The sequence below is a fragment of the Oncorhynchus mykiss genome, chromosome 23 (genome assembly GCF_013265735.2).
Source record: "Oncorhynchus mykiss isolate Arlee chromosome 23, USDA_OmykA_1.1, whole genome shotgun sequence".
NCBI classification, from domain to species: domain Eukaryota; kingdom Metazoa; phylum Chordata; class Actinopteri; order Salmoniformes; family Salmonidae; genus Oncorhynchus; species Oncorhynchus mykiss.
The window spans coordinates 33,573,032-33,589,447 of record NC_048587.1 but is presented as its reverse complement, the minus strand read 5'-3'; the positions used below and the strand labels follow the sequence as shown (position 1 = coordinate 33,589,447).

General features: G+C 43.4%; 1 protein-coding gene across 4 annotated transcripts in view; it reads right to left on the bottom strand.

Moving 5' to 3' along the window:
* LOC110502624 (cysteine-rich protein 2) overlaps positions 1–16,416 on the bottom strand; it is a 36,477-nt gene that overhangs the window by 1,294 nt on the left and 18,767 nt on the right. The window contains exons 4-6 of one of the 4 annotated variants that reach the window (XM_021580805.2): positions 11,860–11,985; positions 1,243–1,317; positions 863–957 (exon numbers count right to left, since the gene is read on the bottom strand). In XM_021580805.2, coding sequence (XP_021436480.1) covers positions 863–957; positions 1,243–1,317; positions 11,860–11,985 — 296 coding nt within the window. The other 3 variants (XM_036960263.1, XM_036960264.1, XM_036960265.1) reach the window with 3 other exon arrangements.

Genomic DNA, 16,416 nt, shown 5'->3' with positions numbered 1-16,416 from the left:
TGTTAAATGTGCAACCAGAGGGAAAACAATTGTAGATCACCTGTACTCCACACACAGAGACGCGTACAAAGCTCTCCCTCGCCCTCCATTTGGTAAATCCAACCAAAACTATCCTCCTGATTCCTGCTTAAAAGCAAAAATGAAAGCAGGAAGCACCAGTGACTCGGTCTATAAAAAAGTGGTCAGATGAAGCAGATGCTAAACTACAGGACTGTTTTGCTATCACAGACTGGAACATGTTCCGGGATTCTTCCGATGGCATTGAGGAGTACACCACATCAGTCACTGGCTTTATCAATAAGTGCATCGAGGACGTCGTCCCCACAATGACTGTACGTACATACCCCAACCAGAAGTCATGGATTACAAGACAACATTCGCACTAAGCTAAAGGGTAGAGCTGCCGCTTTCAAGGTCCGGGACTCTAATCCGGAAGCTTACAAGAAATCCTGCTATGCCCTGCGACGAACCATCAAACAGGCAAAGTGTCAATACAGGACTAAGATTGAATCATACTACTGTACACTGGCTCCGACGCTCATTTTATGTGGCAGGGCTTGCAAACTATTACAGACTACAAAGGGAAGCACAGCCGCAAGCTGCCCAGTGACACGAGCCTACTAGATGAGCTAAATCACTTCTATGTATGATTTAATTGACCAACATCAATGCATCTTCAGATTGTCTTATAAGTCCATGTGAGCTAGGCATCCTGAAAATGCAAGACACTTTAATAATAAAATCAATCAAATCAACCTTACTTGTGAATTTCAACACAGAAACACTGATGTTGATCTTAAAAGCAGCCATCGCTTCAGGTCATCAGTAACTGTAGTTGACAGTATTAATGTGGATGTAATACCTCAGCATGTCCACCAGAGGTCAGTGTCTTCTTACACCTCTCACAGCGCAGGCAGGGTCTGTGCCAGTTCCTACCCAGGGACATCACCTTCTCTGCTGCAGAGACAGACAAACCCCTCACTATGATTACCTCATTCAACTGGCATGTCAGGATAATTAAGAAAAAGTAGGTACTGGTAGGTACTTGGGCTCAATTCCCACAGTGATCACATACCAAAAATGTATGCACTCACTGTAGTTCACTTTGAAAATATAAGAGTCTGCGAAGTGACCACTTGAACTATCAGTCCAACATAGAAAAATAAAAAAGCACATAATGCATAGTTGAGTGCTCAATGTTTATATCATAAATCAATCATGAACAATCTGACCAAAACTTACCAAAATAGACCACTTTTTCACAGCCAGGACAGAGTGAGGTCTCTCCAGCAAACATCCTGGTCTGAGGGGGAGGTACTGACAAAACAACAATAGCTAGAGGTTATTCACCCGACAGAAACAAATAAATCAGCCTCAATTAAACTCATAAATTAACCCTACATAAACTCACATATTTGATTTTCTACAAATTACCAGACAGCAAACATAAGGACAAACCAGTGCAAAAGACAAACTCAACATACCAGTGACGAAGTCCAGCTGATAAAATAAATGTAATCTCCTACTTGACATAATTATTCAAAATATAAAATGTTTCTATTCAGGTTAACCAAACACATCAACTCTGTTTCCAGATTAAACAGTGGCATGATACATAACAGAAAGTTTGGGTTTACAACGTTTTACAAAAGACAAAACTCAACAGATTATAAATCATTATAAATTTAACATCGAGCGATCAGCAACTACCCCACCCATTCCTTCAAAATCATTTTAATCTCTAAAGGAAACGTTAAACCCAACAAGTTGTTTGTTAAAAAGATCTGTTGAAAGTTCTAACGGGTCAATCTTGAATCTTGTAATCAGAGTGTTGTTCAAAGACGCATGGCTCTATTTTTGGCTGGTTTAAGGCGGCGCTAGGGTCAAACGCACGTTCGTTTTGCAATTTCATCAAGTAAAAACTGGCGTAGTAGCATTTTCTAGCGCTAAAACCAGATTCGGCAATTTACCTGTTTTATAACAGCTCACTACTGCTCAGATGAGCGGGTGTATTTTAGGCATGTCCTTAAAAACTTGACCCAAAGTGTTAATTTCCGGCAGCGCTGATAGGGATATTTAAGACCAACCAAAAGCTGGTTTTAGAGGTAACGCAGTTGGTAATGGCTTGAATTTTGACTGCGGAAACGCAGCCTATCCAGCTGTGATACACACTGCTCATATGTGCAATGGAACAAGAGTAGAGTAATGTGCTTTTGGTGCCAGTATACTTCCTATTTAAAGACTTAAAAACACATTTCTTGCCTATTTTGTTTTATTTGATTAAAAACCAAGCACAGCCTACCCCCCTCCATGATGTAGGCTGCATGGTCATGCCCATCATGAAACGAGAGATGAGAACCTCAGTGAATTCTGCAGTGATGCCAATTTAGCAATTTTGTTGCTAGATTTAGCAACTTTTTAGACTACCCTGGCAACTTTTTTTCAAACAGCACCTAGCAACAAATGTAGCTACTTTAAAACATTTATTTTGAACTTTTAGCAACTTTTGAAAAGTCACTCAAATGCTAAAATGCTAAAATGCTAAAATGCACGCTCAGTCACAAAACATGTGCCTTTCCTTTTTGTTGTATTAACAACAAATCAATACAGAGAGTACATGAGGGAACACAAGAATATATCAATTATATATAATGGACAATTGAGCTAGGGGGTACAATATCACCTTACACAAGGACCTTAAGGGACATACTGTACATGCACTTATAATTCTAACAGCTTTTTTGTTAGTAGAGTATTTAATTGTCTTAAAATACAGTTCAATTTATTTTTGTAGGGTAAGAAAATGTGTTTTTTTGTTTGTAAATTTACATTTGTGGATATGACATTTGGCCAAAAGAATAATGAAATGAATTACATATCATTTTTTTCAGTTTATTCCAATCATAGGTAAATAATCCAAGCTGTACATCTCTCCACAATAGTGTAAGATCTTCATAAATGTGTTCAATTATACATCTACTGATGTCTTGCCACAGTTTTCTTACATGAATAGAATGCCAAAAAAGATGCAACACTGTTTCTGGGTGGTCATTACAAAAGGAGCAATTTGAGTTTATGTTTTCCTTAAACTTCTTCATATAGTGGTTGGCAGGATAATATTTATGAATAATTTTAAAGCAAACTTCCTTAATTTTGTTAACAACTAGGTATGTGTGTGGCAGCATCCAAACTTTTTTTCCAACAGATATGATCAATAAATCCATTCCAATAAGGAATGACATAAGTTACAACATCCTGCTGAAACAAGGATTGTATCGCTCTGTTGTTGAATGGACCAAAAGCTATAGATACAACATCCTGCTGAAACAAGGATCGTATCGCTCTGTTGTTGAATGGACCAAAAGTTATAGATACAACATCCTGCTGAAACAAGGGTCGTATCGCTCTGTTGTTGAATGGACCAAAAGAGAAACAAATCTTTCCTCCTGATGAGTTAACAGGGTCAATAGAAGGTAGGCTCTGAGGGTCAGGTCTTGACACGTTCCTGAATAATAGAGCAACACCTGAGGGAATGGCATCTAAAAAAATTGCAAAATCTTTAGGTGTTACAGGGACCTTGTAAAGTGATAAGAATTCCTTATAACTGAGTAAAAGACCCTCTGCATTTACCAGTTGGCTCACCAATAGAATATTATTTCAAAACCAATCATCTAAAAACAAAGAAGTATTTTATACAATATATCCCGATTATTTCATATATAATATCTGTGTGGAGAAAAATTGTGTTTCTAAATTAGGGACCATGACAAGAAAACCTACAGATGAAAAGCAGAAAGTTTCACTGGAACTTTGTCAATATTATAATTGCAAACCAACATGAAGTTAAGGCCACCAAAAGTAGAGAAGACATGATGAGGAATAAAATTCCAGACAGAAGTGGGTCTTCTTAGGAATTGTTTTATCCAATTGATCTTAAAAGTATTATTTAAGGTAGTAAAGTCCAGAAAATTCAGCCCATCATTCTCATAAGTGTTCATTACAACAGTTGTCCTAATGTAATGGGTACGTTTCTCCACAGAAAGTTGAAAAGCATCTGGTCTATCTCCTTGCTTATTTTACTGTCAAGATATAAAGATAGAGTGTCATGTGGTAGTTTAGAGACACCTTCAGCCTTGGTTATTAGGACTCTACCTTTTAAAGATAAGTCCCTCTGTAGCTATTGATTTAGCTTCTTCTCTGTTTTTTTTAATAAGAGGGTTAAAATTTAGTAAGCCTCTAGACTTCTGATCCTTTGTAATGGTTATGCCTAAATATGTAAGTTCTTCTTTTACTGGAATACCATTATATGAAGGTGTCACACAATCTTTGACAGCCATGAGTTCACATTTATTAATGTTAAGATATAGACCAGACGCTTTGGAAAAGTATTGTATCACATTGATCGATATGGGATTTGGTTAGCGTCTTTCAGAAAAAGTGTAGTATCGTCAGCCAGCTGGCTTATAATAATTTCTTTACCAGCTATGGAAATACCTTGTACATGACTATTATCTAAAGAATTTGCAAGAAGTTGGGTGATTAATAAAAACAGGTACGAGGAGATAGGACAACCTTGCCTAATTCCTCTCTTTAACTCAAATCTAGGTGAGGTGCCATATTTCAATTTGATAGAGCTGTTAACATTTGCATAGAGAGTCTTAATAGCCTTACAGAAAAATCCCCAAAGCCAAGTCTCTCAAGGGAATGGAAGAGGAACTGATGCTCTACTGTGTCAAATGCTTTATAAAAATCTAAATATAATATGAAGCTATCCTCAGTTATTAGGTCTGAGTAGTCAAGTATGTCTAATACTAGTTTGACATTGTTAGAAATATGTCTGTTCCTCATGAAGCCAGACTGTGTTTCAACAATGATTGCATCCAGAACTTCTTTCATTCTTTTTGCAAGTAGTAATCTTATAGTCAAAAGAAGACAAATTGGACGCCAGTTATCGATGAGCAGCACTTCTTTTTTAGGCAGTGTTATTAACCCCTGACTCATTGTAGGAGGGAGAACATAGTTTTTTTTATTATATTTTTTTTTACCCCCTTTTTTGCCCCAATTTTGTGGTATCTAATTATTGGTAGGTACTGTCTTGTCTCATCGCTACAACTCCCGTACGGGCTCGGGAGAGACGAAGGTCGAGAGCCATGCATCCTCCGAAACTAAACCCAACCAAGCCGCACTGCTTCTTAACACAGCGCGCATCCAACCCGAAAGCCAGCCGCACCAATGTGTCAGAGGAAACACCGTGCACCTGGCGACCTGGTTAGCGTGCACTGCGCCCTGCCCGCCACAGGAGTCGCTAGTGCGTGATGAGACAAGGATATCCCTACCGGCCAAGCCCTCCCCAACCCGGACGACGCTAGGCCAGTTGTGTGTCGCCCCATGGACCTCCCGGTCGCGGCCAGCTGCAACAGAGCCTGGGCTCGAACCCAGAGTCTCTGGTGGCACAGCTAGCACTGTGACACAGTGCCTTAGACCACTGCGCCACCCGGGAGGCCCCATTGTTTTTAATACTCTCTAAAAAAATACTTCAAATACTTGTTCAGAAAATAATTAGTAAAATTCTGATGTAATTCCATCAACACCTGGTGATTTATTGTTCTCTAGATGTTTGATAGACTCTGTAATCGCTTCAACTTTGATTGGTACATCACACTGTTTAGATTCTATATCACTGATAGAGTGAACATTATTCAGTGAGTTAAAAAACACATCTGTGGATTCCTGACACAAAACATGTGCCTGGCCGCAAAAGGGCATAGTGAGTGACGTCAGCAGCAGGCGCTCAGCTCGTGCACAGGCAGCAGCAGGCCAGCAGCAATTTCAGCAAATTGCAAATCATTGTTGGCTGACTGCAGCAGTAGTACGGGTTCAACGAGCCAAACCCAATGAATGTAGTTGGTCACGAACGTTTGATCTTGAACAGAACTTACAACATCAATCAACATGTCTCAATTAAAATTGTACAGCCAGAAGTACAGAAAAGGGTGGGAGTCTGTACCTGAACAAATGTCAAATCATATTTGTTTCCGAGATGTTCAGTCAATTTGAGTAACGTTATTGTGTATTCTATGTAATGACACAGTTTTACGTTATCACGCAATGACATCACAATGTAATTTAGCAACAAATCAACCTGCCTCTAGAAACTTACCCTGAAAATTGGTTGGCAACACTGGAATACGGCGAACCTCGTATTCAGAAGTGATCTATAACCTGTAAAAATGGCTTGTTTTACATTTCATATCTTCAAAACCCAAGCCCTCCCTTATGCCTACTATAACGAAGGGCTGTTCAGCAATGCATGTCTTTTTTTCCCTGACGATTGTATGATATTATTACATTTTACATGTATTTATAGTTGTTGTTTTTAAAAAACGGATTGCTTGTCATTCATTAATTTGTAATACAACCAAACGTATTAGAATGATTCACCTTCCTGGTATTATGGTGACAAGTCACTGCCGTGGCGCGCTTGCAAGGAAACTTCTGGAGATGGGTGAATGCAATCTGATCTGTAAAATGGTTCCAATTATGTTCATAAAACTTAGGACTATTTGGGAGAAGTATAACAGTGAGCGGACATTCTCCCTTTCTATTTATTTTGGATATTTGTCCAGCTGCTGGAAACGTTTGGATGTGGGCAAAACTCTCCATAGTCTATGTTGTTTTAATATTATACAGTGAGGGAAATAAGTATTTGATCCCCTGCTGATTTTGTATGTTTGCCCACTGACAAAGAAATGATCAGTCTATAATTTTAATGGTAGGTTTATTTGAACAGTGAGAGACAGAATAACAACAAAAAAATCCAGAAAAACGCATGTCAAAAATGTTAGAAATTGATTTGCATTTTAATAAGGGAAATAAGTATTTGACCCCTCTGCAAAACATGACTTAGTACTTGGTGGCAAAACCCTTGTTGGCAATCAAAGAGGTCAGATGTTTCTTGTAGTTGGTCACCAGGTTTGCATACATCTCAGGAGGGATTTTGTCCCACTCCTCTTTGCAGATCTTCTCCTAGTCATCAAGGTTTTGAGGCTGACGTTTGGCAACTCGAACCTTCAGCTCCCTCCACACATTTTCTATGGGATTAAGGTCTGGAAAGTGGCTAGGCCACTCCAGAACCTTAATGTGCTTCTTCTTGAGCCACTCCTTTGTTGCCTTGGCCGTGTGTTTTGGGTCATTGTCATGCTGGAATACCCATCCACGACCCATTTTCAATGCCCTGGCTGAGGGAAGGATTTTCTCACCCAAGATTTGACGGTACATGGCCCCGTCCATCGTCCCTTTGATGCGGTGAAGTTGTCATGTCCCCTTAGCAGAAAAACACCCCCAAAGCATAATGTTTCCACCTCCATGTTTGACGGCGGGGATGGTGTTCTTGGGGTCATAGGCAGCATTCCTCCTCCTCCAAACACGGCGAGTTGAGTTGATGCCAAAGAGCTGGTCTTATCTGACCACAACACTTTCACCCAGTTGTCATCTGAATCATTCAGATGTTCATTGGCAAACTTCAGATGGGCATGTATATGTGCTTTCTTGAGCAGGGGGACCTTGCGGGCGCTGCAGGATGTCAGTCCTTCACGGTGTAGTGTGTTACCAATTGTTTTCTTGGTGACTATGGTCCCAGCTGCCTTGAGATCATTGACAAGATCCTCCCATGTAGTTCTGGGCTGATTCCTCACCGTTCTCATGATCATTGCAACTCCACTAGGTGAGATCTTGCATGGAGCCCCAGGCTGAGGGAGATTGACAGTTCTTTTGTGTTTCTTCCATTTGCAAATAATCGCACCAACTGTTGTCACCTTCTCACCAAGCTGATTGGCGATGGTCTTGTAGCCCATTCCAGCCTTGTGTAGGTCTACAATCTTGTCCCTGACATCCTTGCAGAGCTCTTTGGTCTTGGCCACGGTGGAGAGTTTGGAATCTGATTGATTGATTGCTTCTGAGAACCGGTATCTTTTATACAGGTAACAAGCTGAGATTAGGAGCACTCCCTTTAAGAGTGTGCTCCTAATCTCAGCTCATTACCTGTATAAAAGACACTTCGGAGCCAGAAATCTTTCTGATTGAGAGGGGGTCAAATACTTATTTCCCTCATTAAAATGCTAATCAATTTATAACATTTTTGACATGTGTTTTTCTTGTTTTTTGTTTTTATTCTGTCTCTCACTGTTCAAATAAACTTACCATTAAAATTATAGACTGATAATTTCTTTGTCAATGGGCAAACATACAAAATCAGCAGGGGATTAAATACTTTTTTTCCCTCACTGTATACCCATGTGGAAAAATTATGCGGCCTGTAAGTGTGACTGCAATTATCCGTTCTCTTTTTAGGCCTGATCAATAGTAAATTTAATCTTGCTTATTGACAATGTTTGGCATGTCCATACTTGGCCATAATGCAACTTACAGTATGCCTAAACCCATATACCTATCTGTGTAAATGCTATTGAAGCCATGCAATCACTTAGAACAATGTGGACTGGAAATGGGTTCACGTTAACATATTTAGCAAAGAGCGGCCTACATTTTGTTATTTCATTTCTGTAAGCCACTTAACAAACTTTATACAATGGGTGGTTCTAATCCTGAATGCTGATTGGTTAAAACCGCATTCCAGCCGGTGTCTATTCCACAAGTTACCACCTTAAAATACCTATTTACTCTGTTCCATCTGACTGTCAAACCACTGTCAGCCCAGCCAAGCAATTTATAAACTTGATCGGCACTATAAAAAGCTTTTAGATATTATCTCACATTTCTTTTAGACTAACATTTTGTTTTCAACAGCAGAGATTTGTATAAACCTTGCTGTCTGTCCTCCGACATTTGCAACATTGTTTCAATATTCAAATTAGATCTCCAGCTCTCCCATAGTAATGAATGTGTTGGGAGGAGACAGACAGGTAGGCAGCGTTTCTCAGCCAGTCGAAATCATGAATCAGCTGGCATCATTTTTATGGATATATACAAAGAAATGTAAATTGAAAAAAGGTACAATGAAATGAACTGCAGCTAGTTAGCAGTCTTTCCAGCTTTAGTTTGAATTGGTTTTGTTAGCTGTTGGCTAGCTCCTCTGAACAACAGTGTCCTAACGAGAGAGCCCATTTTCTATACAAGGTGAAATCGTGCCTCATTAGCTCATTGTTATGGATGTATCCAAATAAATGTCACTATGAAACAGCTTAAACAAATGCAGCTACTGTTGTTATTCTGTCTGTACTGTTTGACGTGACTGTAAGTTAGCCGTAGTTGGCTAGCTAGCAAGCAAGGGATAGGAACGCTGACAGCCAGTATGGCAATGCAACATTTAGAACGAACGACTTGGTCGCGTCCTAAGATACAGAACAAAAAGACTGAACGACTAGCAACCGAACCGATAGAACAAACGACTAGCTGGCTTGGGCAGACTGTCAAGACTGTATCTTGTGGAAGGATGAAATAGTATAAATACATGAATTAAAATACAGTTTTTAATGAAAATATGTCAAAGATTATTTGAATATGTTGGTAACTTCATTTTGGGCCTAACAACACCGTGCCAATATATCCTCCAAACACCAGCTTCTCGGGCATTATCTCTTAAATGACAGACTAACATTGAATTTGGAGTTGATTCCAAGGAAATACATAAAAGACTGTAAATACACAACTTGAAGCAACCACATATTTGGCCATGGAGTACGTTCTGATTGGCCAGTGAGGGGCCAAGCCTCGACTCACCCATAACTTGTTTATTCCTCAAAACCCAGCCCTTTTGTGGCAACGCCAGCAAGTGCACCAATAATTGTGACAGTGAAATTAGCAAAAATATTTCTGACGTGTGAATCTATTGCGCTACCACCTGCACTTAGATTTACCATTGCGTTAGGTTAGTTAAAATAGAGCCCATTGTCAAAGTTAGACATACCCCATTTGCCCTCAGAACAGGCTCGATTTTTCGGGGCATGGACTACCATACCCTGTTCAAAGGCACTTAAATATTTTGTCTTGCCCATTTACCCTCTGAATGGCACACATACACAATCCATGTCTCAATTGTCTCAAGGCTTAAAAATCATTCTTTAACCTGTCTCCTCGCTTTCATCGAAACTGATTGAAGTGGTATCAATAAGGAATAGCTTTTACCTGGAATCACCTTTTTTTTATTTTACCTTTATTTAACTAGGCAAGTCAGTTAAGAACAAATTCTTATTTTCAATGACGGCCTAGGAACAGTGGGTTAACTGCCTGTTCAGGAGCAGAACGACAGATTTGTACCTTGTCAGCTCGGGGATTTGAACTTGCAACCTTCCGGTTACTAGTCCAACACTCTAACCACTAGGCTACCCTGCCGCCACCTGGTCAGTCTATGTTATGAAAAGAGCATGTTTTGTACACTCAGTGAATGTTGTACTGCAAATTACTTGAAAGTTCATCGTTGGTCATGTTTTATGGGATTATGTGTGTCTTAAAAGATCAGATACATGTCAGCCTTTCATATAACTCAAAGTATTGTGTCGATGTTAGATATAACACTAAGTCCCTTGTCAAATGTGAAGTGTCACTAAAAATTCCTCATTCCTCCCCAGTGATGAACAGAGATAGGATCATTACAAGTGTGTCTGTGTGTGTGTCTGTGTAACCCTCTCTCTACCGCTTTATGTTACTATATTTAACCCTTAAAGGTCATACTTGGAGCACTTGGTAAGGCCAGTTAATCTGAGCAGCCCTGATAAAAAGGACTCGTTCCTGTGTGTGTATGTGTCTATACACTACATAGCCAAAAGCATGAGCATTAATATGGAGTTGGTCCCCCTTTGCTGCTATAATAGCCTCCACTCTTATGGGAAGGGTTTCCACTAGATGTTGGAACATTGCTGCGGGGACTTCCATTCAGCCGCAAAAACATTAGTGAGGTCGGGGCACTGATTTTGAGCGATTAGGTCTGGCTCGCAGTTGGCTTTTCAATTCATCCCAAAGGTGTTCAATGGGGTTGAGCTCGGGGCTCCGTGCAGGCCAGTCAAGTTTTTCCACACCGATCTCGACAAACCATTTCTGAATGGACCTCGCTTTGTGCACTGGGGATTGTCATGCTGAAACAGGAAAGGGCTTTCCCAGAACTGTTGCCACAAAGTTGGAAGCACAGAATCGTCTAGAATGTCATTGTATGCTGTAGCGTTAAGATTTCCCTTCACTGGAACTAAGGGGCCTAGCCCGAACCATGAAAAACAGCCCCAGACCATTATTACTCCTCCACCAAACTTTACAGTTGGCATTACACATTGTGGCAGGTAGCATTCTCCTGGCGTCCGCTAAAACCCATATTCGTCCGTCGGACTACCATGTGGTGAAGTGTGATTCATCACTCCAGAGAACGTGTTTCCACTGCTCCAGAGTCCAATGGTGGCAGGCTTTACACCACTCCAGCTGACGCTTGGCATTGTGCATGGTGATCTTGTTGGAAAGGTGTTATCCTATGACAATGCCACGTTGAAAGTCAGTACGAACCATTCTACTGCCAGTGTTTGTCTATGGAGATTGCATGGCTGTTGGCTCGATTTTACACAGCTGTCAGCAGCTGGTATGGCTGATATAGCCGAATAGACTAATAGCTGTCCACATCGTTTTGGCCATGTAGTGTATGTGTGTGTGAGGTGGCGAGAGCTAAGGAGGGATTTTGTTTTTCATTAAGACAATATGTTAACTCTAAACTCCCTTAATAATACTATTACTACCCCTATTACTACCCCTGGCCCCAGATCTGTTTGTGTGGTCTTCCTATGGTATTGTTTGCCATGACAATGACCCTAGGAGATAGCAAAACAGCGCAAACAGATCTGGGATCAGGCTACCGTCCCTTACCTTTGGGTTGGTTCCGGGTGACCTGCATGGTGGTCCATGGTGTGGTGGGAGATCCTTCTGAGGGGCTGTCAAAGGCAGGTTGAGGAGTGTCGTAGATGTAGGAGCCTGCCCCTCCAATGTTCACACCTGGAGGAGAGGTTATTAGGCAGCCATGGAATTATGTGGTATTATGAGGCGCTAGAGTTTGAACTTAGCCAAAGTACCAGTGTCTTACAACTAGTGCCATGGAACTATTGGTTACTCTTCTGCTGTACCGAAATTTGGTTGTCAGTGTGTTATATTAAAAAAGGAAATGCTTTAAGCCCCAGTAGAGGTCCTACTGCATAACTCCCACGTTAGACGATAGGCAGAATTGCAGAGGAGGGAGAAGCCAAGGGGAAATGCCTGCTGTTTTTCAGTTGGGTTTGAGGTTCCTTTATCCAAACAACCAGAATCAAACCCCACCCACATCCTACCCAAACCACCAGAGACACACACATTCCAGACAAATTCCTTGTTTCTGTATGTATGTACTGGGTCAACTCATCTGAAATGCACATGATTAGAGGGTAATCTCATTCTTTCTAGATCATCTATAAAGATAGTAAAAATAATTTTCATAGATATGAGCTGAAGTTTGTCAGATGAGTAACCGTCATTACTTTACATTTAGCTTCCCCAGTCTAATGACCCTCTGTCATGTACTGTCATGTTGTCTTGTCTCTGTCCTTTCCCTTCACCCTGTCTCCCTCTGCTGGTCGTTGTTATGTTACCTTTTCTCCCCCTCTTTTCCCCAGCTGTGCCCTGTCTCCTCCTAACTACCTCGTCACCCAGTTCCCCACCTGTTCCCTTTTTCCCTCTGATTAGGTCCCTATATCTGTCTCTGTTTCTGCTCCTGTCCTTGTCGGATTCTTGTTTGTTTGTTTGTGTGTCTCATGCCTGAACCAGACTATCATCGTGTGTGCTGCAACCTTGTCCTGTCCTGTCGGAATCTACCTGTCCATCTGAGCCCACGTATGTTCGTCATTAAAGTACTCTGTTTGTTAATTCGCTTTTGGGTCCTCATTCACGCACCATAACAGAAGAATCCGACCAAGAATGGACCCAGCGACTTCGGATCCTCTCCACTCAGCCGTCGAGATCCAGGGAGCGATGCTAGGCAGACACAAGCAGGAATTGTCTGCTGCTCGACATGCCGTTGAGACCCTGGCCACCCAAGTCTCCAACCTCACAGAACAGGTTCACCATCTCCGCCTCGATCCACCGGCCACTTCCAGGGCTTTCGAATCTCCGGAGCCCAGAATCAATAACCCGCCGTGTTACTCTGGGGAGCCTACTGAATGCCGCTCGTTCCTCACCCAGTGTGATATTGTGTTTTCTCTCCAGCCCAACACTTACTCCAGGAGCACTGCTCGTGTCGCCTACGTCATATCTCTCCTTATTGGACGGGCTCGTGAGTGGGGCACGGCAATCTGGGAGGCAAGGGCTGAGTGTATTAACCAGTATCAAGACTTTAAGGAGGAGATGATACGGGTTTTTGATCGATCTGTTTTTGGGGAGGAGGCTTCCAGGGCCCTGTCTTCCCTATGTCAAGGCAATCGATCCATAACAGACTACTCTATTGAGTTTCGCACTCTTGCTGTCTCCAGTGGCTGGAACGAGCCGGCCTTGCTCGCTCGTCTTCTGGAGGGTTTCCGCGCAGAGGTAAAGGATGAGATTCTCTCCCGGGAGGTTCCTTCCAGCGTGGATTCCTTGATTGAACTCGCTATTCGCATTGAGCGACGGGTTGATCTTCGTCACCGAGCTCGTGGAAAGGAGCTCGCGCTCTCCGTCGCCTCCCTCTCCGCATCACTACCATCTTCCTCTGCCGGCTCGGGTGCTGAGCCCATGCGGCTGGGAGGTATCCGCATCTCGACTAAGGAGAGGGAACGGAGAATCACCAACCGCCTCTGTCTCTATTGCGGTTCCGCTGGTCATTTTGCCACTTCATGTCCAGTAAAAGGCCAGAGCTCGTCAGTAAGCGGAGGGCTACTGGTGAGCGCTACTACTCCTGTCTCTCCTTCAAGATCCTGCACTACCTTGTCGGTCCATCTACGCTGGACCGGTTCGTCAGCTTCCTGCAGTGCCTTAATAGACTCTGGGGCGGAGGGCTGTTTTATGGACGAGACCTGGGCTCGGGAACATGACATTCCTCTCAGACAGTTAAAGGAGCCCACGGCCTTGTTCGCCCTGGATGGTAGTCCTCTCCCCAGGATTCAGCGTGAGACGCTACCTTTAACCCTCACTGTTTCTGGTAATCATAGTGAAACCATTTCTTTTTTAATTTTTCGTTCACCTTTTACACCTGTTGTTTTGGGCCATCCCTGGCTAGTTTGTCATAATCCTTCCATTAATTGGTCTAGTAATTCTATCCTCTCCTGGAACGTCTCTTGTCATGTGAAATGTTTAATGTCTGCTATCCCTCCTGTTTCCTCTGTCTCTTCTTCACAGGAGGAGCCTGGTGATTTGACAGGGGTGCCGGAGGAATATCACGATCTGCGCACGGTGTTCAGTCGGTCCAGGGCCACCTCTCTTCCTCCACACCGGTCGTATGATTGTAGTATTGATCTCCTTCCGGGAACCACCCCCCCCCGGGGTAGACTATACTCTCTGTCGGCTCCCGAACGTAAGGCTCTCGAAGATTATTTGTCTGTAGCTCTTGACGCCGGTACCATAGTCCCCTCCTCCTCTCCCGCCGGAGCGGGGTTTTTTTTTGTCAAGAAGAAGGACGGGTCTCTGCGCCCCTGCATAGATTATCGAGGGCTGAATGACATAACAGTGAAGAATCGTTATCCGCTTCCTCTTATGTCTTCAGCCTTCGAGATCCTGCAGGGAGCCAGGTTTTTCACTAAGTTGGACCTTCGTAACGCTTACCATCTCGTGCGCATCAGGGAGGGGGACGAGTGGAAGACGGCGTTTAACACTCCGTTAGGGCACTTTGAATACCGGGTTCTTCCTTTCGGCCTCGCTAACGCTCCAGCTGTCTTTCAGGCATTAGTCAATGATGTCCTGAGAGACATGCTGAACATCTTTGTTTTCGTTTACCTTGACGATATCCTGATTTTTTCACCGTCACTCCAGGTTCATGTTCAGCACGTTCGACGTGTCCTCCAGCGCCTTTTAGAGAATTGTCTTTTCGTGAAGGCTGAGAAGTGCACTTTTCATGCCTCCTCCGTCACATTTCTCGGTTCTGTTATTTCCGCTGAAGGCATTAAGATGGATCCCGCTAAGGTCCAAGCTGTCATTGATTGGCCCGTCCCTAAGTCACGCGTCGAGCTGCAGCGCTTTCTCGGCTTCGCGAACTTCTATCGTCGTTTCATCCGTAATTTCGGTCAGGTGGCAGCTCCTCTCACAGCCCTTACTTCTGTCAAGACGTGCTTTAAGTGGTCCGTTTCCGCCCAGGGAGCTTTTGATCTCCTCAAGAATCGTTTTACATCCGCTCCTATCCTTGTTACACCTGACGTCTCTAGACAGTTCGTTGTCGAGGTTGACGCGTCAGAGGTGGGAGTGGGAGCCATCCTTTCTCAGCGCTCCCTCTCTGACGACAAGGTCCACCCATGCGCGTATTTTTCTCATCGCCTGTCGCCGTCGGAACGTAACTATGATGTGGGTAACCGCGAACTGCTCGCCATCCGGTTAGCCCTAGGCGAATGGCGACAGTGGTTGGAGGGGGCGACCGTTCCTTTTGTCGTTTGGACTGACCATAGGAACCTTGAGTACATCCGTTCTGCCAAACGACTTAATGCGCGTCAGGCGCGTTGGGCGCTGTTTTTCGCTCGTTTCGAGTTCGTGATTTCTTATCGTCCGGGCTCTAAGAACACCAAGCCTGATGCTTTGTCTCGTCTCTTCAGTTCTTCAGTAGCCTCCACTGATCCCGAGGGGATTCTCCCTGAGGGGCGTGTTGTCGGGTTGACTGTCTGGGGAATTGAGAGGCAGGTAAAGCAAGCACTCACTCAAACTCCGTCGCCGCGCGCTTGTCCTAGGAACCTTCTTTTCGTTCCCGTTCCTACTCGTCTGGCCGTTCTTCAGTGGGCTCACTCTGCCAAGTTAGCCGGCCACCCTGGCGTTCGGGGTACGCTTGCTTCCATTCGCCAGCGTTTCTGGTGGCCCACCCGGGAGCATGACACGCGTCGTTTCGTGGCTGCTTGTTCGGTCTGCGCGCAGACTAAGTCCGGTAACTCTCCTCCTGCCGGCCGTCTCAGGCCGCTTCCTATTCCCTCTCGACCGTGGTCTCACATCGCCTTAGATTTTGTCACCGGACTGCCTTCGTCAGCGGGGAAGACTGTTATTCTTACGGTTGTCGATAGGTTCTCTAAGGCGGCTCATTTCATTCCCCTTGCTAAGCTTCCTTCTGCTAAAGAGACGGCACAAATCATCATCGAGAATGTTTTCAGAATTCATGGCCTTCCGTCAGACGTCGTTTCGGACAGAGGTCCGCAATTCACGTCTCAATTTTGGAGGGAGTTTTGCCGTTTGATTGGGGCTTCCGTCAGTCTCTCTTCCGGCTTTCACCCCCAGTCTAACGGTCAAGCAGAACGG